General features: G+C 37.2%; 1 protein-coding gene across 1 annotated transcript; it reads left to right on the top strand.

Annotated features, from left to right (window-relative positions):
• Positions 1-4,255: 4,255 nt before the first annotated feature.
• Positions 4,256-24,500, top strand: LOC131403873 (5'-3' exoribonuclease 2-like). The gene is made up of 11 exons (XM_058538110.1): positions 4,256-4,267; positions 4,422-4,540; positions 6,849-6,984; positions 8,498-8,605; positions 8,697-8,786; positions 9,464-9,535; positions 14,093-14,177; positions 15,362-15,459; positions 16,090-16,169; positions 17,542-17,598; positions 24,318-24,500. Exons 1-11 carry the CDS (start codon positions 4,256-4,258, stop codon positions 24,349-24,351), a joined length of 891 nt encoding a protein of 296 aa, XP_058394093.1. The 3' UTR covers positions 24,352-24,500.
• Positions 24,501-25,055: the final 555 nt, after the last annotated feature.

The following is a 25,055-nucleotide window of genomic DNA, read 5'->3' as shown; positions in this document are numbered from 1 at the left end:
AGGAGGCCTTTGAGTGGCCCAGAGTAAGTGGGGAGTTACTTATTTGTATCTTCTCCGTATTGGTGGGCTACTTGCTCCAGGGTAAAACAGAGGGTCTTTGTTATGACTCTTGCATTCTTTCCTGAAATGATATCAAAAACTATCTGAAAAAAATTAAGAGGAATAATTAAAGTGTATCTAAACTCAATTTAGAATGCTCTCTGTCTATCTAAAGTTCTGATAAGCAACACTTTGAACATATAGTCCATTGCCTAGTTTAATTAGTTACGTTTCTGGGGTCTTCCTTTAAAACTTTGTCTCCCAAATCATTCCTGGTAATGTTTAACTCTTACATTTTTGTGTAATTATTTGACAGAATATGTGGATTTTATACTTTTAGGACGGTTTTAGAAGACGACAGAAAGAAAAGAGAAAGAGAATGAAGGTGAGTTTTAATTAATTTCATCAGATTGGCAATAACATACATTTACAATTTGGGAGGAAGATAGCTTTTTATTCCTTATCCAGTAGTTTGTTAGGGACATAATGTCTACCCAGCTGCCTCTTACCTGGAGAAAGAATGCTGGTGTCAGTTTTAAAGAAGTCCTTTCTAAGCTCTAGAGTCTGAGGGGATACACTTGATGGGCCAGAGGGGCCGGGTAGCACTTAGCTATTTGAATTTTTTCCGGTAATTGGGTATTGTTTTTGTAATAAAAATAGTTAGCTCTTTGTATCTTCTTGAAAGTTACTACACTCTGTCTATATCCTTGTCAGGTTACTCTTCCTAGAACACAACACTCGAAACTTTGTTGTTTCTCTGCTCAGAAATTACCAGTGACTCCTTAGTTCCCGCAGAATCCAGTTCTGTCTTAGTCTGGCGTGCAGAGCATACTATGATCTGGTCAAGTTCTCACCCTGCTTTCCCCAGTTGTCTTCTAAATATACCAGGTCCCTCCTGACTCAGAGCATTGCCTTTGTTTGGTCCCTCTCAATGGGTTTCTGACTTCACGGCTCCCTCCCATCTTACATTTTCCACGAGGCCTCCCTATTGCTTCCGCTTGTAATCCAGGTTGAGCAGCCCTTCCTTTTAACTCGAGTGCTTCTCGCTTGTGATATTTGTTTGCTTAGTTAATTGCATAACACTTTATAGTCACTTAACTTCTTAAGTTTTTGTTTTTCTTGTCTTCCTTACTGGATTTTAAACAAATGGAGTTTGGGGACCACCTTTTATTATTATATTTTATTAGAATCGAGCAATTTCAGGAACCTATAAGGGAGAAAAGTAGAGTTGTTTATTGTTGCAGGTGGGTTCAGAACCACTTAGATAGGGAAGGGCGTGTCTGATGTCTACCTCATATATTATTATTTTCTTTCAGTCAGTGTCTGTTTAAAAAATATCTTTTATCAGTCAGCCGTGACTGTCACCTACTGTAGCTATAATCATAGCTCTAACTAATTGGAAACAAAGAGTTAAATTCCATCAAGGTGAAGGATAAATAGAAGTTGTATTTCCTAAGTATAAATCAAACTCTTGGCTTATTTTTTTACCTTAATAGTTATCTTTATTTGCCTAAAATTGTGTCTTGAATGCGTTTTGAAATTGTAAGTGAACATAAGGGAATAACCTAATGAGATTTGAATAGCTTCTATGTATCAGAAAAGTGTATTATATGTACTTTTATAGCAGAGTTATTAAATATTACAGACTATTGTTTACAGGGTAAGTTACCATCAAATCAAACTGTAGACAACCCTGTAATGTTAACGGAAATCCATTTCGTCTTTAAAGAGCTTACAGCAGGGACTCTTTTCCATTGCCTTCATTTCTTCCTGTCATCTAACTGTGTTGTGATTTAATTTTAATTTCTACATTCCTTTCCATTTATGTTAGAGAGATCAACCAGCTTTCACTCCTGGTGGAATATTAACCCCTCATGCCTCGGGTTCAAGAAATTCACCAGGTTCTCAAGTAGCCAATAATCCGAGACAAGCAGCCTATGAAATGAGGATGCAGAATAATTCTGTAAGTAACTTATTTTTATGTAGCATTGAAGAGTGGTGACTTTCAGATGCCTCTTACAGTTGTGTGTGAATTTTATCACTTAGCCTGGAGTTGTTTTGTTTTATAGTTTTTCTCAATTTCTTTTGCCTTGAGATATCTTTAACTCTGTTAAATCCTTATTAATATGAAAATATCTAAATGATGTGAAAGAAAAGAACATACATGTAAGTGTGGATAGCTAAGTGGCTGCAGTGTTTCTCTAATGCAGTCGGGCCACAGTGCTTCCTGCTTCCCCAAAGGTAGTGGGTGGTGATGGTGCTAGAAGCATGACAGGACATCCAAATATCTCATAGCTAGAGCAAGAGAAGACGGTGGTTTTGCTGCCATATTTCCCCTTTCCTCCCAGGGGTCAGTTATGGGCATTTTGCAGGATAGTATTCCTCAGTTTGTCAAATACAGGTACTCCTCACTGCCTAAACTCTCACTCTCCAACTCAGACGTGGAATATATCTGAATACATATTTTAAGGTAGCTCTCATTATCCAAAATTTTTTTAGAGCTCTTTTTTTTGTTGCTGGGAAAGATTTGCCCTGAGCTAACATCTGTTGCCAGTCTTCCTCTTTTTTTCCCCCTCCTCAAAGCCCTAGTACGTAGTTGTATATTCTTGTTATAAGTCCTTCTAGTTCTATGTGAGCCGCCACCTCAGCATGGCTGCTGTCAGACAAGTGGTGTGGTTCTGCGTCCAGGAACCGAACCTGGGCTGCCAAAGCGGAGTGCGCCAAACTTTTTTGTGAGGGAGATCAGCCCTGAGCTAACATCCATGCTAATCCTCCTCTTTTTGCTGAGGAAGACCAGCTCTGAGCTAACATCTATTGCCAATCCTCCTCCTTTTTTTTTCCCCCCCAAAGCCCCGGTAGATAGTTGTATGTCATAGTTGCACATCCTTCTAGTGGCTATATGTGGAACGCAGCCTCAGCACGGTCGGACAAGCGGTGCGTCAGTGCGCGCCTGGGATCCGAACCCGGGCCGCTAGTAGCAGAGCGCACGCACTTAACCGCTAAGCCACGGGGCCAGCCCTGAGCGCGCTGACCTTTAACCACTAGGCCACAGGGCTGGCCCCTGTTTTCTTTTTTCTTTTCTTTTTTTTTTTGATAGTATTAGCCATACAGTATCATGAATAAAATTGATATTATACATTTATTAAAGGAAAGTGTTGTGAGCTCTATGTGAAATATGGTTTTGCTTTGTTGTAACTTTTCTTGGCCTTTGGTGTGAACTACCTTCATGCTGAGGTTTTAGTTACAGTATCATTAAAATAGGCTCCTGAGTTCTCGATTTAAAAATAATTTACTTGAAATATCTAATATACTGTGAATAACAGAAGAAAAACTTTACCATGAAAACATTTTCTGCCACTTAGGTTTTTGGTCATTTAACATTAAAGTTGCAGAACATTTTAATTTTTGTGTGTGTGTGTGTGTGTGAGAAAGATTGGCTCTGAGCTAACGTCTGTTGTCAATCTTTCTCTTTTTGCTGAGGAAGTAAGTTTGGCCCTAAGCTAACATCCATGCCATCCTCCTCTATTTTGTATGTAGGATGCCACCACAGCATGACTTGCTGAGTGATGTGTAGCTGTGCGCCCGGGATCTGAACCTGTGAACCCCGGGCCGCTGAAGTGGAGTGTGTGAACTTAACCACTATGCCACCAAGCTGCCCCTAATTTTTTAGTTAAATATTAAAATACTTTAGGGTGCTACTATGTTCATTGAGTTAGGTACAAAGGGAAGATAATGGTAAATTTAAAGTGGTATCCAAGTCTTTGAAATAATAATAAAAGCTGCATTTTTCTAAGATGACTAATAGATTTTATTTGTACAATGAATTTTAAAACAACATGTATAAAATAGTTTAACAGATATCTGGCGGAGTCTCATTAAACTGTTGCTTTCTGGAATGGTTGTACTAGGTTGAACCACTTACATCTAACTTTATTCTCACCAGCATTGAGTATTTTATGTATTAATTTATATACATATATATATATTTTTCCCCTTGCAGCTTTGTTAGTTAATTGGTGGAAAGTGATCACAAATTCATAACACCAGGGAACCACCAAAGGAAAAAAATGTTCAAGTCCTATAATTAAAAAAAAAATCTATGAAATTAAGCTTTTCTTATTTGTTCTGAAGCAGTTTTTACCTTAATGTTCAAATTCTTTTGAGTTTAAGCGTAGGAGGCTTGGTACTATATTATTCTATTTTGGAGAGGTAGAGTATGCCAAGATCAGTCTTTATACTTTCTAAATATATTTACCATATCTATTTAATAGCTTAAAAAAAATGTATTACTGTGGAGCATGGTGGTAACAGTAGTTGGATGTAACTTCTTATGTGAAATGAATAATTAAATCCTTCCTCTGTAATGTCATAATTGTCTACAGAGTCCTTTAGTATCTCCTAATACGAGTTTCACTTCTGATGGCTCCTCGTCTCCGATAGGAGAAATTAAGCGAAAAGCAGAAGACAGTGACAGTGAACCTGAACCAGAGGATAACGTCAGGTGAAGCCATATTTTGGCAGCACTTTGTTAGCAAATTGCTGAAATAGATGCCGTCTAATTAATGCTATTTAGCTTAGAGCAGCAGTGCCTTCAGATGCTTGCCTGTGATCTTTTTATCCTCCAGTAATTAATGTGGAGGGTTAGGGTAGTCAGTAAATTCCAGTGAGATGTGTAAGCTATAGCTGTTAAACCTAAGTATCTAGATTAGTATGCATGCTGGTTTTCGTCCTCCAAGCCACTTTTCCCTCTGAGACCAGGCACTAGATCGGCTAGACATGAAGTGTTTAGCTCTATGTGATCTGAATGTTACTGTTATGAGATTAAATTTTCAAGCTGCTTAACCCAGAAACTTTCAGTTACATTTGGTTACTTGATATAGTTTGTTTTAATCATCTCAATTGAAAAGTTTCTTCTTTAAAATGAAATATGCAAAAGGCTTTCGGTTAAGAGATAAATGTATTTTTAAAAACCACGAACTTGCATATGCACCAACTATATTTCATGACAGAGAAGATTCTCATTAGCTATATACTTAAAATTTATATAGGAAAATTTATATAGGAAAATTGGATTCTTTAATTTATACAGAAGTTTGAGATCATTATATAATAAGATTTAACAGCTTCTTGTGTGATTAAATCTGGATTTGAACCCTGGGCTCAAGTGCAAAGGGCCAACAACCTCAATAATTGTAACTCATTTAGAATTTTGCAAAATGATTTATTTGAAAGTTAAACATTAGTGGTTCACAGCTCATGCTTCTTTTATAGGACGTGGATGATGTGTTTGTATTTATGATTAGAAACTTTAGAAGTGTGATGTCTGGTTCTGTATTTTCCCAACATCTTTGATGACAGATTCAGAGATCTGTGGTGACTTGTGATTGAGCATCTACCTGATCTGAGTTTTTATCCTCTGCTTCTGCAACTCTTGGAGTATATTTTTTGTTTTACCATGTAGCCATCATGATCAATATCAGCTTAATAGTTAACTTGATTTTTTTTAGTACTTTATTGTTTAATTTTGGTGCTGAAGATAATCAAAGTAGAATTGCTTCTATCAAGAAATGCTTGGAGTTCTTAGCATTTATTTCATTAGTAGTTTCTGTAAAATAGTGATATTCAACATTATGGATAGAAGATATTTCTCCTAATTGATGTTCTGTAAATCTTTTGCATGGGGGCAAAGTTAAAATTGGTATGGTGTAAGGGCCGGCACGGTGGCACAGCAGTTAAGTGTGCGCACTCCGCTTCAGCGGCCTGGGGTTCGCAGGTTCAACCGCTTGTCAACCCATGCTGTGGCGGCATCCCCTATAAAGTAAAGGAAGATGGGCATGGATGTTAGCCTAGGGCCAATCTTCCACAGCAAAAAGGGGGAGGATTGGCATTGGATGTTAGCTCAGGGCTGATCGTCCTCAAAAAAAAAAGTAAATAAAAAAATTGATATGGTGTATTCTGAAACATGACTGCAATTAATTAGTAAGATCTGGCACATGGTAGAAAAGAGCCCTTAATGGAGAATCATCCTGATGTTCTTGATCATTCTTGATTTTTTTTTAGTATTCTTTGGCATCTTTAAATCTTTCAGAGATTGAGAAATGAGTACTTAAAAAAATAAAAAAATATACTTTGAGTGAAAATGTGGTTTTTCACATTGTATTTTCAGTGATTAATGAAAATTTAGTGAATTGATGACCTCCTTCTAAGTTTTACCAGAACGTGTGTGTGTGTGTCCATGTCCTTCACTTATGCCAACAATGCTTTGCTGAATGATGGAGAAGGCCCAAGGATAGGGAGAGTAGGTATATACATAATTTCTGCCTGGCTTCTAGATTATTCTTTTTTAAAAAAGTAATTTAGTTGACTTTCTTTGTGTAATTTAGATATACTTTAACAAACTGAGAAACTTGAACTATATAAAATATCTTCAGTATTTGCATCTTAAAATGTAGTTTTAGAATTGTTCTACAATCAAAAAAACATGTAAAACAGTATGAAAATCTGAGCAAACAAGTGTTGTGTATCTACTTTAATAAATGGTTATTCTCTTTTTTTTTTTACTGTAGTTTTGTAATGATCTTTGTAGAATCAGTGTTTGAGTTTTTAACGTTTAACTATCTTTAAGTTGATAATAAATCCTGTGAAAGTGGACTTTTTAGAAATAATTAAATGAAGCTATGTTAATATTACTGTTTAACTCGTTTACATTTTACCTGGCTATTAAGTATAAATTGATTTGGATGATAAATTGGTAGCTAGTTACTGAAAGTGTATTAATTCAACATGAACTGGCTTTGCCTGATTTTTAGGCTTTGGGAAGCTGGGTGGAAGCAGCGGTACTACAAGAACAAATTTGACATTGATGCAGCTGATGACAAATTCCGTCGTAAAATTGTACAGTCTTACGTTGAAGGGCTCTGCTGGGTTCTTCGATATTATTACCAGGTACAAAATGAATATTCTCCTCTAAATGTCTAGTTAATCATTTTAAGAAAATAGTTATTTCTATAATAGTGTGTGTTGTTGAGCTATATTCTGAAATTGAACCCAGAATCATATTTTCAAGCTTCCTATAAAGAAATTCATTACTTTAAATAAGATTTGTTTGTAAAGCCTTTGAAGCTCCTTAGGTGTTAATATATAAACGAAGCTAATTTTTGTTATGCTAAAGAATTTCAGCGTTAAATACTGTGGTTGAGAGTACTTGGTCTTTAAAATTATTCAAGTTTATTGTTTTGTTTAATTGGAATAAAAAATAACAGAGTAACTAATACACAGTCGCTAAATGGCTGAACAAAGGACAAAAGCCTGGAAAATAACTGGTAAGAATTTGAAAGGAATTTGAATGCTCCCATTTCCTCCATATAGTGTAGTGATGTTACATGAAGTGCATTCTCATTGGAGTAATCTGTATCTGACTTAAAGCTTTTGATAAATGAGATGTCAGATTGGTGAGAGATTAGGCGGAAATATAGGGGATTGTAGCACTGATAATACCTGGTTTCGTGCTTGGGGAGTGAAGCAAATTTGATGTGACTTGGGAATAGGTGAAGTTTGTTGGAAAGTAGAAAGTAATTTAATACACTAAGTATCAATTGTAAAATATTCTCATTTCGTGTTTTACTCCGACCCTCAACATTTTTCTCCCCAAAGCTCCCAGTACCTAGTTGTATATCCTAGTTGTAAATCCTTCTGGTTCTTGTATGTGGGACACCGCCTCAGCATGGCTTGATGAGCGATGAGTAGGTCCGAGCCCAGGATTCAAACCGGCGAACCCTGGGCCGCTGAAGTGGAACGTGTGAACTTGACTGCTGTGCCACTGGGCCGGCTCTGACCCTAAGGATTTTAATTCACTAGGCGCAGAGTCAAAACTCATTTCAGGAAGGCTTCTCTTTTCTTTGAGTATAACTTACTGTTTTTTCTTTTTGATTGGTTTACTTAAATATTTTTAAAGTAAAGAGAATGTTGTCACATGAAAATATAATAGGGAATTGTAAAATGAAACTTTTGGCTCTTTTACTCTCAGTCACTCTTCTAGTGATGTCCCTTACCCACCTGTACACTCAGTGAGTGTCAGCTGCAGTTGTTCTTCATTTTATGGGATGATAGCAGCTCTCGAGTTGGAAGGAAATGTCACCAAACACATTTTAAAGATAAAAATCTTCACAAAATTGTGTTTGTTAGTATAAAGTTTGGTATTAACTACTGATTATTAAAGATGCTTTGCAGTATTTTGTAAATCAAGGAGCCGTTGATACGAAGTAAAAGTTTAGATTTAATCCAAACATCTTTTAGGACTCATGGAAAAAAAATAATATATGGCATGTATACCAAAAGTCATATGTTTTATCAATAGAATATTATAGGTTGATAGTTTAATTTTTTTGTCTTTACCGTGTCCATCATTAACATAGATTTGTTTTTGTTGTTGTTTTCTGTTTGTTTTTACTGATTTTAGGGCTGTGCTTCCTGGAAGTGGTATTATCCATTTCATTATGCACCATTTGCTTCAGACTTTGAAGGTATTGCAGACATGCCTTCTGATTTTGAGAAGGGTACTAAACCGGTAAGCTTGAGTATTTAGAGGCATAACATTTGTAGAATTTTGGATTAGATAAAAATTGTGTCTTATCTTAAATGTTTTTTCTTTCTTGCAGTTTAAACCACTGCAACAACTTATGGGAGTTTTTCCAGCTGCAAGTGGTAACTTCCTACCTCCATCGTGGCGGAAGCTCATGAGTGATCCTGTGAGTGTCTTAGTTTTTGAGTGTGTTGATAACTGGATTTTTGTCGTACATTTTGCTAGCACTAGTCACAATTGCTTTTGCATCTTATAGTTACAATAGTGAAGTCCAGAAACAAAGTAAAAGTATTTGGATTCTTCTGTGTATTTTTTACTACTTTTTTTTCCCTGCTTTCCTTGGCCATCAGTACCCTACCCAGTAAATAAAATTGATATGTGTTTGGGAGAAATTCTTATAACAGTCATTTTGTTCTCAGCATACCTGTAAGTCATTATTTTTCTTGGTTCCAGCCATGTGTGGTGGGTACCAGAGCATGAAGGCTGGTTTACCTGCAGTCACCGCTGCGTGTGTTTTGTGTCCTAGCTAGAAAGAGTGACACCCAGCTGAGAAGTAGGAATTATTAGAGTTAATAAACTCTTCACTGTCTTGGGCCCACAGTCGTCAGTTCTAAAATTCTTTTATAATAAGACCTTTTTATTTTCATCTTTTAAAATAAAATTGTTGATTTTGTTTTTACTAGGCCCGGGATTAGTGACCTGATATCTTAATAACATTTTTTAAAAGGAGTGAAACTTCATTTTCTTATCAGGCCTGATAACTCGAATGAAAGTTGTATCAAATTCTTTATAACAGAAATATGTGACTTTTGTTTTGAATCTTTGCTTTTCTCCCTGATACAGGAGTGTAGTATAATTGACTTCTACCCTGAAGATTTTGCTATTGATTTAAATGGGAAGAAATATGCCTGGCAAGGTAAAATTTAGACATTATTCCTTTTGGTTAAAATAATTTTCTCCTTTTGGCAAACTGTAAGCAGACATGATTTATGGGATGAAAGAATTTCTGTAAAAGATAAGTATTTTAAAGATTATATGTGAAATTTTGATATTTTTTCATCTAACCTGGGATTAGCAATGATTAACAGTGATTTTAATAGTAGCATTTTGATAAACAGTAAATTGAGTTGAAATAGATTAATGATTATATCTTTTGTCTCCTTTGTGATTAAGTAATGGGATGTGGGACATGCTCCTTCCATCAGTAGCTCATTGACACCTTTGAGGTTGCTGAGAGTTGTAGAAACATGAAGTGTCCATGTGGAGATTCACTTATACTCTATGGAAACTTTTGAAAAAAGTATTAGAAATTTCGTTTAAATACTTGGCGTTGATCATTACTTAAAGTTTATTTATTATTTACATATCTATTTTCTCATTCTTTCTGTTCACAGATTTTGTAAGAATGACAATATAAAATTAGTACTAAATTTAAGCTACTGTTTATCACTCACCAAATGTGTGATGATGACTGAATGTAAAACACAGTGGAGAAGTCTCTCACACAGTGAGCCAACGATTATTTCACACCTAAGCCCCTTTCAGCAAATTATTTTAACCTTTTCTTCCACCATATATTTTTCTAGGATAATAAGCAGTTTGGTAAAATCATGTTTTCACTCTTTTTCCTTTATTATTCCCTGTGATGCAGATGACCAGTAAAATGACTCAAAGAGAATTGTGGCACAAAGGGGGATAAATAATAATTTATAAATTGAAAATCATTATTTTATGAGATTTTAGGGTTGAGTTTTGGTTATGTAGTAACAGAAATTTCATATTACTTTAGTGGAATGATAATGAGAATTGCAACCTATTGATTGGGGTTGTGTAAGTGTTGTGGTTATATTTTGTTATATGTAAGTGGATTGGGGCCTTAGGTTGTTTTTGAACGTGTTTTGTGGAGGATGTTTTGATTAAACTGGAAGGAGAAGAGACATAGGAGAATGGGAGGCAGTAAAGTAATAATATAAATACATAAATAAGTAAATATATTTATGTAAGTGTTTGTTAAATAAATCCTTGCCTGGATTTTTTAAATAAATAAGTAAATATATAAGCATGCAGATGACTTGCTGAGTATATCAATGTAGTATAAATCATCCAGAGGAAAAGGAAGGCAATGCACAACAGTTAGAGTTTCTCCACATCCTTGCCAAGATTTGTTATTTTCTGTTTTTTGATAGTAGCCATCCTAATGGGTGTGCAGTGGTGACCACTGTGTTTTTGCTTTCCGTTTTCCTAATGATTAGTGATGTTGAACCTTTTTTTCATGTGCTTATTGGCTATTTCTGTCTCTTCTTTGGAGAAATATCTATTCAAGTCCCTTGCCCATTTTTGAATTGGGTTTTTGTTGTATTGTAGGAATACTTTATATATTCTGGACACTAATCTCTTATCAGATATATGATTTGCATGTATTTTCTCCCATTGTGTGGGTTGTCTTTTCACTTTGTTGATAGTGTCCTTTGATGCACAAAAGTTTTTAATTTTGATGAAGTCTAATTTTTGTTGTGCTGTTTGGTGGTGGTTGCCTGTGCTTTTGATGTCATATCCAAGAAATCATTGCCAAATCCAATGTCATGTAGCTTCCTCCCTGTTTTCTTCTGAGTTTTCTAGTTTTAGCTTACATTTAGGTCTTTGATCCATCTTGAGTTCATTTTTGTATATGGTATAAAGTAAGGGTCTAATTTCATTCTTTTGTGTGTGGATGTCCATTTTCCCGGCACCATTTGTTGAAAAGACTGCCCTTACCCCATTGAATGGTCTTGGCACCCTTGTTGAAAGTCATTTGACCATGTATGTGAGGGTTGATTTTTGGGCTCTCTATTCACGTGGTCAATATGTCTGTTCTGGTGCCAGTCAGTACCGAACTGTTTTAATTACTGTATCTTTGTAGTAAGTTTTGAAATCAGGAGGTGGGAGTCCTCCAACTTTATTTTTATTTTTTAAGATTGTTTTGGCTATTTGGGGTCTCTTGAGATTCCAGATGAATTTTAGGATGGGTTTAAACTCAGACCTTTAATATTTCTATATTTTTATATGTTATATAAATATTTTTATTTATTAGACTGTAGCAAGAACACATCTTTCTTGAGGTAAAATTTAGTACTATTAGGAGATAGTCATTTCTGCATATGTATTTAAAACTTATCGGAAGTCATGATAATAAGTAAGTTCTTGTCTAAGTTGAGTACATCTTATTTTTTTTTTAATTTATTTTTTTTAATTTATTTATTTTTCCCCCAAAGCCCCAGTAGATAGTTGTATGTCATAGTTGCACATCCTTCTAGTGACTGTATGTGGGACGCGTCCTCAGCATGGCCGGAGAAGCAGTGCGTCAGTGCGCGCCCGGGATCCGAACCCCAGGCCGCCAGTAGCGGAGCACGCGCACTTAACCGCTAAGCCACGGGGCCGGCCCAAGTTGAATACATCTTAAAATGATAGAAGATAAAATATATCTGGGTACTTTTTCAACATTTATTGAACATATGTTTTTGCAATGTTGTGTTTTCATAATATTTGCTTAGTATGTATTAAAGGAATATAGCATAGTCATTTCAAATGCTGTATTTTTCTACATAAACAGAGAATTTAAGTAATTTGATCAAAGTCACACAGTGGCAGCACTGAGATCTGAACCTGGAGAGCATGGCCACTGTGTTTACCTAAGTATTACCACTGCTTGGGCTGCCTCTGTGTTGTTGAGAGGATTGAATGAGCTAATGCGTGTAACATGGTAAATCAGTGGGAAAAAAGTAGGAAAGAGTAGCTGCTGTTGCCATTGTTACTGTCAGCTCGCTCTCAGGCACGACCGTCATCACATCTGGGTGTAAGACACTCCTTCCTCCCCTGGCCAGGAAGACTGATTTTAGCTTAATAACCTTATTGCTGTCATTAGCACTGCAGGTTGCTTACTGTTTGGAGTTAGATTCTGGAGTTGATATTGAAGGAAAGTCTTTCTGATGATTTGTTTAAATCCTAAATCTAGTAGGTAGAAAACAAAAGCTAGATAATGTAGTTTTGCATGATACAGATTTTGTTAAGTGTATGACTAAATAAAACTTGACCACTGCCTAGGTTTTTTCTACATAAGTGTTTACCGGTAATTGATAAGTAGCCTTACTCAGATAATGGATGTTAATAATCCTTCAAATCACTTTTTGGACCTTCAGAATTCACACTAGAACCTAGTTTCTTTTTAACTTTAAAAAATCTATATATTCCCCTACTAGGTAGTCAAATTGAACATGTTTCCTAATTTTGAAAATATGGTAGCTAAATAATTTAAAGACAACTTTGGAAACCTTTCATTTCTCATCATTTTAAGGGGAACAGTCACAAATACAGCAGTTTTGAGTGGCAGTGGTTTCAAAATTATTTAGCTCTAGTCAGCATTTCTCGTTATTTATCTTAAAATTTTTATTTAGCCAAAATACTATTTATAATATATATAATAATTTACAGCAGAATATATATATGCTTCAATAACGTTGCATGTTTTTGTAGTAATAGATAATTGTATTCCAGTGTGATTCTTTGAAAATTATGCGTGTAGGTCCAAATAATGACCTTAATTCCAGCACACTCCAGAGGACAGTTTTCAGCCTAAAAATGAACAGCCACTATTCTACATGCCCTCCCGGGGACAAAGTTATTTAAACAAGTCTAAAAATTTTTTGTATATAAATTAATTATTAGGTTTTTTTTTTAAAAATAATTTTATTTATTTATTTATTTTTCCCCAAAGTCCCAGTAGATAGTTGTATGTCATAGTTGCACAGCCTTTTAGTTGCTGTATGTGGGATGCGGCCTCAGCATGGCCAGAGAAGCGGTGCGTCGGTACCCGCCCAGGATCCGAACCTGGGCCGGTACCCGCCCAGGATCCGAACCCGGGCCGCCAGCAGCAGAGCGTGTGCACTTAACCACTAAGCCATGGGGCCGGCCCTAATTATTAGGTTTTAAAATGTAAACAGAATACTATGCAATTTTAGAGCTGAAAGAGACGTTCCACATATTCCAGTTGAACAGACCTTCTGAGTATTTTGGTTGAATGATCTCTTTTTACAAAAGAAGAAACCAAGTCCTAGAAAGATAAAGGGATATGCTCAAGCCCTTAGGAGATTACTGGCTTGCCCGAAGGCATCCTAGTAAATAAGTAAGGTGAGAACATAGACCGGTGTCCAGGTGGCCACTTGTTCATTTAATTTAAAAATTTTGTCGTCACAGAGTAAAGATTCAGCAAACGTGGTTTTCCATGTGAACCCTTTTAAAGATGGAAAACAAATAGAATTTTTTCTTCTACCACCACGGGGAAGTATTTCTATCTGAAATTTGGCTAAATAGAGTTCAGTTCCAAAATGTTTTTATATCAGCAGGGAAATTCTACTAGAAATGTTTGTATGGACCAACGGTAGTTGCAATTTAGGTGATCCTAATAGCTGGGCCGCTTGGTGTGCATTTGTCTCCCCTGGTGTTCCTCCGTTGCCGTTCGTGGATGAGCGAAGGCTGCGAGCTGCCCTAGAAGAGGTATACCCAGACCTCACTCCAGAAGAGAGTAAGGATCATACTTCCACTTGGTCGACATTGAGTCTGTGTAATAGAGACTTTACATTTCCTAGTAAAATTAGACCTTTTTTTTTCATTTGTCAGATTTCCCATAGAGGGGGCATAAATCATTGATTTGACTTCTTTATGACAAAAGTTAACTTTGCTTCTTAAAATTTATTATCCATAAGTTGCATAGTAATTAAATACAATTTTTTAACTTACAAATGTTTGTTAAATTTATTAAAAAGCAATACTTCAAGAATATCTTCTGATTTTTTTTTTTTGGTGAGGAAGATTAACCCTGAGCTAACATCTGTTGCCAGTCCTCCTCTTTTTGCTGAGCACGATTGGCCCTGGGCTAACATCCGTGCCCATCTTCCTCTACTTTATACGTGGGACACCTGCCACAGCATGGCTTGATAAGTGGTGCATAGGTCTGCGCCCAGGATCCGAAACTGTGAAACCCTGGGCCACCAAAGTGGAGTGTGCTAATTTAACCACTACAGCACCCGGCAGGCCCAAGACTTTGATTCTTGTATAATATGCATACACAAAAGTATTTTTGCATGTTGGGAGGGTATTATTAATTTCCTCCATCTCCCTTCTTCCCTTCATCCCCACCAAATAACAATAACTTTGCTTGAAAGGTTAGGTTGAAACAAAAGCATTTGCCCTCATATTGCTAACTTGAAATGTTATTTTACACAAAAGGTGGCATTTTGTCGTTAATAGTGACAGTTAAAGTATTGGGAAATTGTAAAGCTGGGCTTTGTTGGAAAATTTATTTAATACTAGTATAATAAACCTATAGAAATAATTATGAACCATCCATAGAATAATCTTTGTTATTAGATGATGCAATTTATTTGTATTTCCTCAGAGAATGTCTATATGTTTCTTATAGTAAGAAATTAAGTTCTGTATAAATAAGAAAACTTTGTCCCTTATCTTGCAAGACTATATTCAGGTATCTTTTAGGGATAATTTTTTTCTGATAGTCATTGATCTTCGAAACTTTATTGTCAAAGCTTTGTTTCTTCTACAGAGATGCATCACACGTTTAGGTCTATTATTTTTTGTAAACTTTATAATTAAGTTTTTAAAATTTAGGTGCTTCCTATTTTACTCTCATAAAAGTTGCTTTTGTAGGTATAATTGTTAGATCTTTATTCTTTTCTTCCTTTCCCCCAGCTAGAAGAAATAGTCTTGGAATCGATGTCTTATTTGTGGGGAAACATCACCCACTGCACGACTTCGTTTTAGAGCTGTATCAGACAGGTTCCACAGAGGTATGGTCTTTTTTGCCATCATGAAGTGTTTTCAGTTAGTTCATTATTTGGTTAATTAATTGAGAATGCATTTAAAAATGTTTGGTAAAGTAGAAAAAAAATTTACCATTTTAACTGTTTTTAAGTAGGTAAAATTCTGTGGCATTAAGTCCATTCACGATGTTGTGCAACCATCACCGCTATCCATTTCCAGAACTTTTTCATCTTCCCAGATAGAAACTGTATACCCATTAAACAATATTAAACAATACTTCTCCATTCTCCGCTCCTCCCAGCCTCTAGTAATCTCTCTTCTATTTGCTGTCCCTATGAATTTGCCTCTTCTTGGTACCTCATATAAGTAGAATCATGCAGTATTTGTCCTCTTGTGTCTGGCTTATTTCACTTAGCATAATGTATTCAGGGTACATCCATGTGTCAGAATTTCATTCCTTTTATGGCTGAATAATACTCCATTTTGTGTACATACGCCATGTTGTTTATCCATTCATCTGTTGATGAGAACTTGGGTTGTTTCCACTTTCTGGCTATTAAGAATAATGCTACTGTAAACATCGGTGTCCAAGAATATGTTTGAGTCCCTGATTTCCATTCTTTTGGATATATAATCAGGAATGCGTTTTTCCACAGCCAGTGGGTGTACCACCTGAACTATGTCATGGGATTCAAGGAAAGTTTTCTTTGGATGAAGAAGCCATTCTTCCAGATCAGTAAGCATTCATTTGTGTCTAATTGGGTCAACTAGGAGAAAGTTTAGTTAGCATCTTTTTCCTTGTTGCCTAAATGTTTTATTTTCTAGTAATAGTGAGGAAACAAAATAACAACAACAGAAATCTGCTGGGCTAAAAAAGACTTGGCGTCAAAGCCCAGCTCTTCAGCGTAGTAGCTCTGTCAGAGCTGTGACATGTCTGAGCTGTGACATGTCTGACAGAGCTACTATGTTAAAGAGCTGGGCTTTGATGCCAAGTGCAGGGAGCCCTGGAGGTCCCTAGGGAGATCCACAAGGTCAAAACTATTTCCATAATAATACTAAGATGTTATGATCTTATTTCCTTTTGTTGCTCTCTTTCTTTCTTGAGTGTACAGTGGAGTTTTCCAGAGGCTAAATGTAATGTGATATCTCAAGGGACTGACTCAGAAGCAGATAAGAGAATCCATCTCTTAAGATAGATATCAAGCCAGATATTAAAAAAATTTTCAAAAATGTAAAACAATGACACTTCTCATTTATTTTTGTTTTACTTTGTAAAATAGTTTTTCATAAAAAAACGTTATGTTGACTAAATATCTGTGTATGTTGTGTAATCTATTACTGTTATCTTTAAATTAGTATTTTCAAAAGATTTTCAGATTTCTTAATTTCTTAATTTTCAATTAAAATTAACCTTAATTTTTAATAGGTAAATACTGATTGACATAACCAACATAAACAAAAGCTCTTTGAGGTCCTCAGTTTTTTAAGAGTGTAAGGGGGTTCTGAGATCAGAGTTTGAGAACTGCTGCTCAAGGGTATATATCGAGGAATAGAATTTTGCTAATGAAAGATGTATCTTCATCTTTTCTGGATAATGTCGGGTGGTTTTCCAAAGTGATTACACTATTTTATAATTTCAGTGACTGTTTGTGAGAGATCTTGTTGCTGTGCATTCTTGCAAACCCTTGAAATTGTCACTACCTTAGTTTTTGTCAATCTAGTGGATGCCTATTGGCACCTTGTGGTTTACAGTTGTGTTTCTCTGATTCTAATGAAATTGAATGCCATGTGGTATATTTATTAACCGCTTGGTTTTCCTCATTTATGAAGTACCTATTCTCTTTTTCTATTCACTTGTCTGTTCCCCCAACCCCTCCTCATGGTTTGTTGGTATTCTTTACAAATTCTGGTATAAGCCCTTTGCCCATAATAGTTCTCTGTTAATGAGCTTACAAACAAGGAAGATGGGGTCCTTTTTTAAAGATATAAATGATCATATTTTGTTGGTGCATTTTAATGATTTCTCTTTCCTAAAGCAACATCTTACTTCCACTTAGCAAAAAGGTTACAATTTACGAATAGATAATTCTTCTCTTCTTTCTGTTTAGAATAGTGTGTTCTCCTGTTCCCATGTTACGGGATCTGACACAGAATGCTGCAATCAGGTCATTTTTCCAAAATACGTGACATTCGCCCAAAACACAGCTCTGAGCTTGCAAATAAGTTTAAGATGACCTCTGATTCACAAGGAAATGGCAGCTATTATTGCACCAGTGCTTTGAGATTGGAGAGTCCCTGTATTGCAGACCTCAGAGCAGAGCCTCTTGACTTTAAATTATGTGTATTGTTAAGGTTACTGATTTAACAAGCTTGTTTCTCAGCTTTCTGGTTTCCCCTGACAACTTCCAATTCTTCCGGGATTAGGAAAGTGGGAGGTAGGAAGTAGGAGTTTCTAGGGATAGTTTGCTATATAGGAGCAAACAGACCTCTACACCCCAGAGGCCCACACAGCGTCACTGTATTATAACAGGTTGTTTTAATTATGTTATAGTTGTGGCCCTGCAGAGTTTAAAAAGCAGACTGTTATATACTTGATCTTGGGTAAGTTGAGATAGAATGAATTTGTGGAAATTTTTATCAATAATTATTATAAACTTAAAGGGCTAATTTCTGCTATCTGAATAACTTATTTATAGTTCATTTCTTCAATGGTAATAGCATTTTCTATTGAGCAAAAATAATGTAAAATATAATATGACTTTAGAATAAAAATCAACCAACTTACCTACTCATTTGTGTAATTATTGTATATAATTACTAATCTTGATGGCAGGGTTTATGTTGTCATTTTCTTCAATGTTTAGGCAAGACTAAGGCAAACACATTCTAGTAATTCAAGTGTTTCATAGAAGCCTGCTTGGGAAGGCTATTCCTGAATCCTCCTTTCCCGCTCATTGTTGCTTTCACTCTCAAGAAATAGTTTAGATTCTACTTAGATTTCTCATTGTGAAGTATAGGCGTATTTATTTTCCTGTCTTTAATGGATTTAGATAGCAACTGCGATTCTAGAAAGTCTTTTATTTCAGGAAAACTGTGGGGAATTTGGAACATCTTCCTAGATGAGTTGCTTTTGTTTATCTTCACACACAGTTTTGTTTATCTTGACACACAATTTGTCCTGGCTGTTTGTGTTTGGGCTCTTTTGTTGAGGGTGGAGTTCAGAATTGCAAGCTGTGCTCCTGCACCCGTCACGAACAGTCTGGCTCTGACAGGTCCAGTGTGGACGCTGCCTATTAATGCTTGGGGTCTGCGGCTGGCAGTGGTGCTGCGGCCCAGTGAATGCCACTGGTTCCCTCTTTGGATTGTCACTTGTTTGCTTGTGCTCCTCAATTTTTCTGCATGTTTTCGAGGGCCTTCCTCCCCAGCCCTTTGGAAATGGTTAATTCTACTTAACTTTCTAATTAGTTAGAGAGACTTGCCCAAGGGAAGAGTTACAAAATTGACAGATCCTGGAGTTTTTGTTTGTATGATGTTACTGTTGTTGGTTTTTTTCCTGAGCCTGAAGGGGCCTTTGGTATTATTTGGCGTCCACTGTGTTCACAAGATTGTTAAATTTATAAAACAAATCCCAGATCTAGGTGCATATTTAGGTCTATATTGAAAATAACTTCATAATAAAATTGATCTGAGTTAATTTCCGAGATTTGTGAAAGACCAAAGTTAACTTTGACTTTATGAGGGATTTTCAGTGTTTTCTCTGAGGGGTAATGTTGAGGCTGAGATCCAGTTTACTGCAGTTTTTTGTGTGTTTGTTTCGAGGCTTGTACATCCCAGTGTTGTGTCTGAGACTGCAGCCTCCAGTGCCAATTACCAGTTATTTCTCTCTATTTTGACTCCTGGCATTTTTTTCCCTTCTCTGTTTGCATATGGTATTCCATTCCATATTTGAGAAGTTGTTTCCTCAGGTTGAATTTAGGTGGGTTCTTCCCATTACATTAAGTCTTATCTGTAGTGTTGAGAAAGTATATTATAGACGTTATTGAAGTGTCTTAAGTTCACAGAAGGATCCTTAGAGCATACAGTCGGCTGTAAGCTAGGAGATCTTTTTTTCTCTAATTCTGATTCCATAAATCATTCAATGTGTTAGTAACTCCACTTTGAATAGAACTGAGCTATCTCCCTTACTTTTCCTCATCTTGCTCTTCACCATTGTAATTTGCTTAGACATAATATTTTTAGAATAATTCTTTTTTAACTTTTAATATATAAAACCTGCATATGATTTTAAAATTACAGAAGAGTTATCTTCCCAGTGCAGCAAGCACAATTTTCTGTTCATCTGGAGGAGTACACACACGCGCACACACATACACCCCTTTGTTCTACCTCAAACTCAGTGCTCCAGACTGACGTCTTTGTCCTATGCCCGTCCCCAGTTCTCCTTGCCAGTCTCTCCTTTGTGTCCCTGGGCCTCCTGTTTCCCCAGTTGCCCAGACTTGGGAGCCCATTATATGCTTTGGCTTCTCACTCTACATTACTCTCTTTATCTACACCACTGTTGTGGAATATTTTTTTCTTTCAAATTATTTTTCATATGTGGCTGTTCCCAGTGAGCCTGTTTTGTATTTTCTTCTCCTGAATTACTGTTGTGATCTCGCAGCTGCTTTATTTGATTCCACCTTCCCCCTGAATCTATTGGCTTATCTTTCTTAAACACTACTGGCCCTCAGAAATCTTTGGTTGCTCTGTAGTGCTGCTGGAATTACGCTCGTTTGCTTTTTCAAGGAAGGCCTTTTATAATTTGGCAGAGCCCTAGCTCTGTGTCTGAATCCCCACAGTTCTTCAAGGACGCTTGTTCCTTGCTACCCAGGTGGGTCCCTTCGGTATCCCATTGACCTCTATGCCTTCCTCCCATTGTTTGGAATGTTCTTCCCCTTTGTAGCCTTCATTGCTTTTCTTATCTTCTAAAAGGTAATCTATAATTTGTGTCATCTTTATATTTGTTATTTTCGTCAGTAGCATTGTTAGGTTTTTCTTTTTCTCTCATCGCACCTAGCATAGTTTTAAATCCATGTAAAAGCTCATTTGTTCATAGTGTTGGAACCAGTGTTTGCTAAAGTCTTCTAAGAGCCTAAACTTATTTCTTCAGGGGAGTATTTTCAAACTTTCTGTATTCACCTTTGGATGAATCAGGCAAAGGATAGAATGTTTCATCTCTTCAAGGAGATTTTTAAAAAATGTAATGTGTGTCAAGATAGATTTTTTTTTTTTTTTTTTTTGTGAGGAGGACCAGCCCTGAGCTAACATCCAATGCCAGTCCTCCTCTTTTTTGCTGAGGAAGACTGGCCCTGGGCTAACATCCATACCCATCTTCCTCCACTTTATATGGGACGCCGCCACAGCATGGCTTGCCAAGCGGTGAGTCGGTGTGCACCCGGGATCCGAACCGGCGAACCCCGGGCCGCCGCAGCGGAACGTGCGCACTTAACCGCTTGCGCCACCGGGCTGGCCCCTGAAGATAGATTTTTTAATATAACCGTTACTGCAGTGTTTGTCAGGCTCATGGTTGCCGAGCAGATGACTGAGAACCAGACGCCTGCAGGAGGCGGAGCACATGCAGCCAGGAGCAGACTCGATGGTTGAAAACACTTGGGAGAGTTTAACTTTCACCGCATGTAATACTTCATAGGACGCTGCACTGGTTAACCTCTTCTGATAAAATGTCAAAAGATACATCTTACGTCCTATAAAACTCTTTAAGTGTTTTAAAATATCAAGTCTATGAATTGTGACATCTTCCCTGCCAGAACAGTTTGCCTTGGTGTTGCTGATGTAGCTTTACTCGTGGAGTGTATCTGGGAAAGGTAGAGTAAAAGTGAAACTTGATATTTGGGATTTTCTGCTTTCTTTGTGAAGTGTGCTAGTACTCTCAAACAATAATGGTACTTAAAATAGCATTTCTAAGGTTAATTCTTAAAGTGAATTGAATCAGAAAAAAGTGTCGTACATTCTGTTCCTTTTCTATTGAGACTTGCTATAGTATTTTCTTACTAATAGTGTTTAAAGTGCTACTTGTGATACAAGTAAAAGCACTGTTCAGTTTCCTTATTTTCAACCATGCTTAGGTTTTAAACTTTTATTTATTTTGTCCTGGGTGTGTTTATGAAGACAGACTGCTTTTACGTTGAGCCAGCAACTGATCAAAGAAGAATCAGTAAATATATATGAACTGTTCGGTACTGCCTCAGGTAAATGTAAGATACTTAAGGGATACTAAAACGTATGCAGTATGTTTCCCATAAAAATAATTCATAATTAGAGATGCATTCAGTGTTCAACTACAGTGGCCACACGAGGTTCGTGATGGACAGGAATGTGGTTGGATGACGTCTGGTAGGTAGTCGCCTGAGGATTCAGTAAGGTATCATGAAAAATTCTGGGAATAAGTGGAGTGAGGCTGGGTTATGAAGGACCTGGATAGATTGTCATAGGCGGTTTGACTTGATATAAACTTGGTTTAGACCATTTGTTGGTTATTGAATTTGAACAGCACAGGGAAATTTTAAGAAAATTCTGAATGCAAAATATATTAGAATTGCAGCGAGAACTAAGGTAGAGATTAGCTAGAGCGCACAAGAATGGAGACAAGCAATCCCAAATCTAATTAAAGGCTCTGAATAGAATAGAATAGAATGTATACCAACATAGTTAGATAGAAATAGGAATCCACAGATTTTTGCTAATTCAGAGGAGAACCTCAGACTGGGAAGAATGTTTAGAGTAATGATGAGGACTTCAAGTTCTTCTAAAGACTATCGCATAACACTATATATTTAACAGTGTACATGAGAATAAAAACAACACAAAAATTCTCATTTATCAGAAAAAATAATTTTAAGTTTTAAAACATTTAGAAAGCATTATATATTCAGAATGCTGATGCCATTCTCATGAGTGGATAGGATTTAAGATGAGGCACCTTTCTTGACATCAGTGAATTGGCCTCCTAACACTGTAACTAATCTAGAGAAATTTATTTAATTTCTGTTTATATGGAGACAGGAGTTTTCTTTCTCTGAATTTCAATAGGATGACATTTTCAACCACTACTCAGGCTGCTTTTCCATGTATAAAATGTGTGTGAGAGGTGGGGCTGAATGAGAGTTTAGATAACCTCTACTACTCGATAACACCCCGGAAATTAATGATTCCATCTATATGATAGTGTACATTTGAGTGGTAATTCAGGGAACTCACCTGCTTGCACTTTAAATGCCAAACTGTTTCCTCCTGACCCTCTGATATATATTTTTGTGTGTGTGAGGAAGATCAGCCCTGAGCTAACATCTGTGCTAATCCTCCTCTTTTTGCTGAGGAAGACCGGTTCTGAGCTAACATCTACGGCCAATCCTCCTCCTTTTTTTTCCCCCCAAAGCCCCAGTAGATAGTTGTACATCATAGTTGCACATCCCTCTAGTTGCTGTATGTGGGAGGTGGCCTCAGCATGGCCTGAGAAGCGGTGCGTCGGTGCGCCCAGATCTGAACCCGGCCGCCTGTAGCAGAGCCCGCGCACTTAACCACTAAGCCACGGGCCGGCCCCTGACAGTCTGATATTGATGATAGGAGGAAAAGCCCAAGAAGATGAGTAAGTTGCTTCGTGTTGTGAATACAATGATTAAGGGATGCAGCAAAATTTAGTTGAATGAGAACAGCTTCCAGAAGTAGGCAAATCTGATACTTACTTAATTCACTGACCAAGAACTAATCACAACCGCTTTGAGTCTCGGTTTCCTCACCTGTTAAGTGGGGACACAGGAATAAACCCTACTTCAAATGCGGATACTGAGTGTCAAATGGATTATATACCAAGTGTTTAGCAGGGAGCCTGGACATACGAAACGGCAAGTGAGAACTGCTGGCATCACTGCTGTTAATATTATGGATGTCAATATTAATAATTATAATGATGATTGTCTTAAATAGTTTTCTGTTGTTGTCTCTTGATTTCCCATGGAGAGAGGTGTACACACATTTCCCCATCAGCAGGAGTTCAGCACCCCACTCACTGTGTAGGTGTGCCATATCCATGGGGGTTGAGCCCTGCAGACACAGCCACAATCATAGCTGGGGTCCCATAGCCAAAAGGATACAGAAGCCTCTTCTTGAGTCTTTTTGTGCTGATGTAGTTGGCCACTTTGAGGTTCCTAACGGTGAGGAGGAGCTGCTGTCCTTCGAGGAGCATCCAGGCGAAGGAGGCCAAGTAGAGCTAGTGCAACACCCTCGCGATGATGGAGCACAGCACCTGGAGGGGAGGGGAGAGTCACTGGAGTGCCTGATGGGCACAAAGAGCACACCACCTGCTACTCCTCAGGGCTGTCTTGGGACACATTTAGTGGGAGAAGTTTGCTTAGCCTTCTTTTTTTTTTTTTTTTTTATAATTTTATTTATTTATTTTTCCCCCAAAGCCCCATTAGATAGTTGTATGTCATAGCTGCACATCCTTCTAGTTGTTGTATGTGGGACGCAGCCTCAGCATGGCCGGAGAAGCGGTGCGTTGGTGCACACCCGGGATCCGAACCCAGGCCGCCAGTAGCGGAGCGCGTGCACTTAACCGCTAAGCCACGGGGCCGGCCCTGCTTAGCCTTCTTTGAATGTCCTTCTTTTGTTTAGATTTGTTGGCAAATAAATCTAGGATGTAATTTTATTCCCACTGTAGCATCACATTTGAACTACTGAAGAGAGATATAAACTTAGAAACAGTAAATTTACAAATAAATTTCACAATTTATATTTGTAACTATAAAATATTGACACAGGACAAGGAAAGTATTCAATGTGTTAGAGGTTTAAGAACTAAAATAATCCCCGTTGTCTGCCTCCTTAGGTGGGCTGGCATTGAGTCTGAAGTCTTCTTCTAGAAAGACGTGATTCCTGCCCCAACTACAAAGGTTTACAAAAACCAACTCTTCTGGAAAACTTGTGGCCAGCTAATCCCCCTGTGTGTCTCATTCCTATCACACTTGATCATTGTTTGAAATGTTTCATTTATTATTTTCCATGCTCTCATTCCCACATGACTCCATGTTTCCTCAGCCCCGACCCAACCACTTTGTGCCTCACTTCCCTCAAAACGGTTCCCCTGGCCCTGTGAATTTCCTGCCACATCTTTACTGAACTCTCCTCCAGCTCCTTGATTTTCCTCAAATCTGATTCTCCTTTGGAGATACTACTTCCCCTGCATCTATCTTAAGTAGATATCTCTTCCATGTAGACTGTGCGCCTTAGGGTCTAAAAGTGGGTCAGTTCTCTTTTTACTCATTAACACAATTTCCTGTCTATTATTCCTGCACAGAAAATCCTGCCATCCAGCTCCAGCTGTGTCATCCTTCACCCTTTCTTATCCTTGGCACTTCCTAATTACTGAGTGACTCCTGTTCTGCTTTTACAATTTGAGTGCCTGCCCAGTTTCTGCCATTGTCCTGGATAAATTCAGTATCCACTGCCTTGGCTTCTAAATTTCTTGACCTCTTACCTACAATGATCTACATTTCACTTTGAACGCCTAATTCCACAGCCACACCATACTCCTTGCCATTAAATTCAGACATTCTTCTTTCTAAAC

The sequence above is a fragment of the Diceros bicornis genome, unplaced genomic scaffold, assembly GCF_020826845.1.
Source record: "Diceros bicornis minor isolate mBicDic1 unplaced genomic scaffold, mDicBic1.mat.cur scaffold_93_ctg1, whole genome shotgun sequence".
In the NCBI taxonomy this organism is placed as follows: domain Eukaryota; kingdom Metazoa; phylum Chordata; class Mammalia; order Perissodactyla; family Rhinocerotidae; genus Diceros; species Diceros bicornis.
Note: the sequence above shows the minus strand (reverse complement) of the source record. Positions and strands in the feature narration are given on the sequence as shown.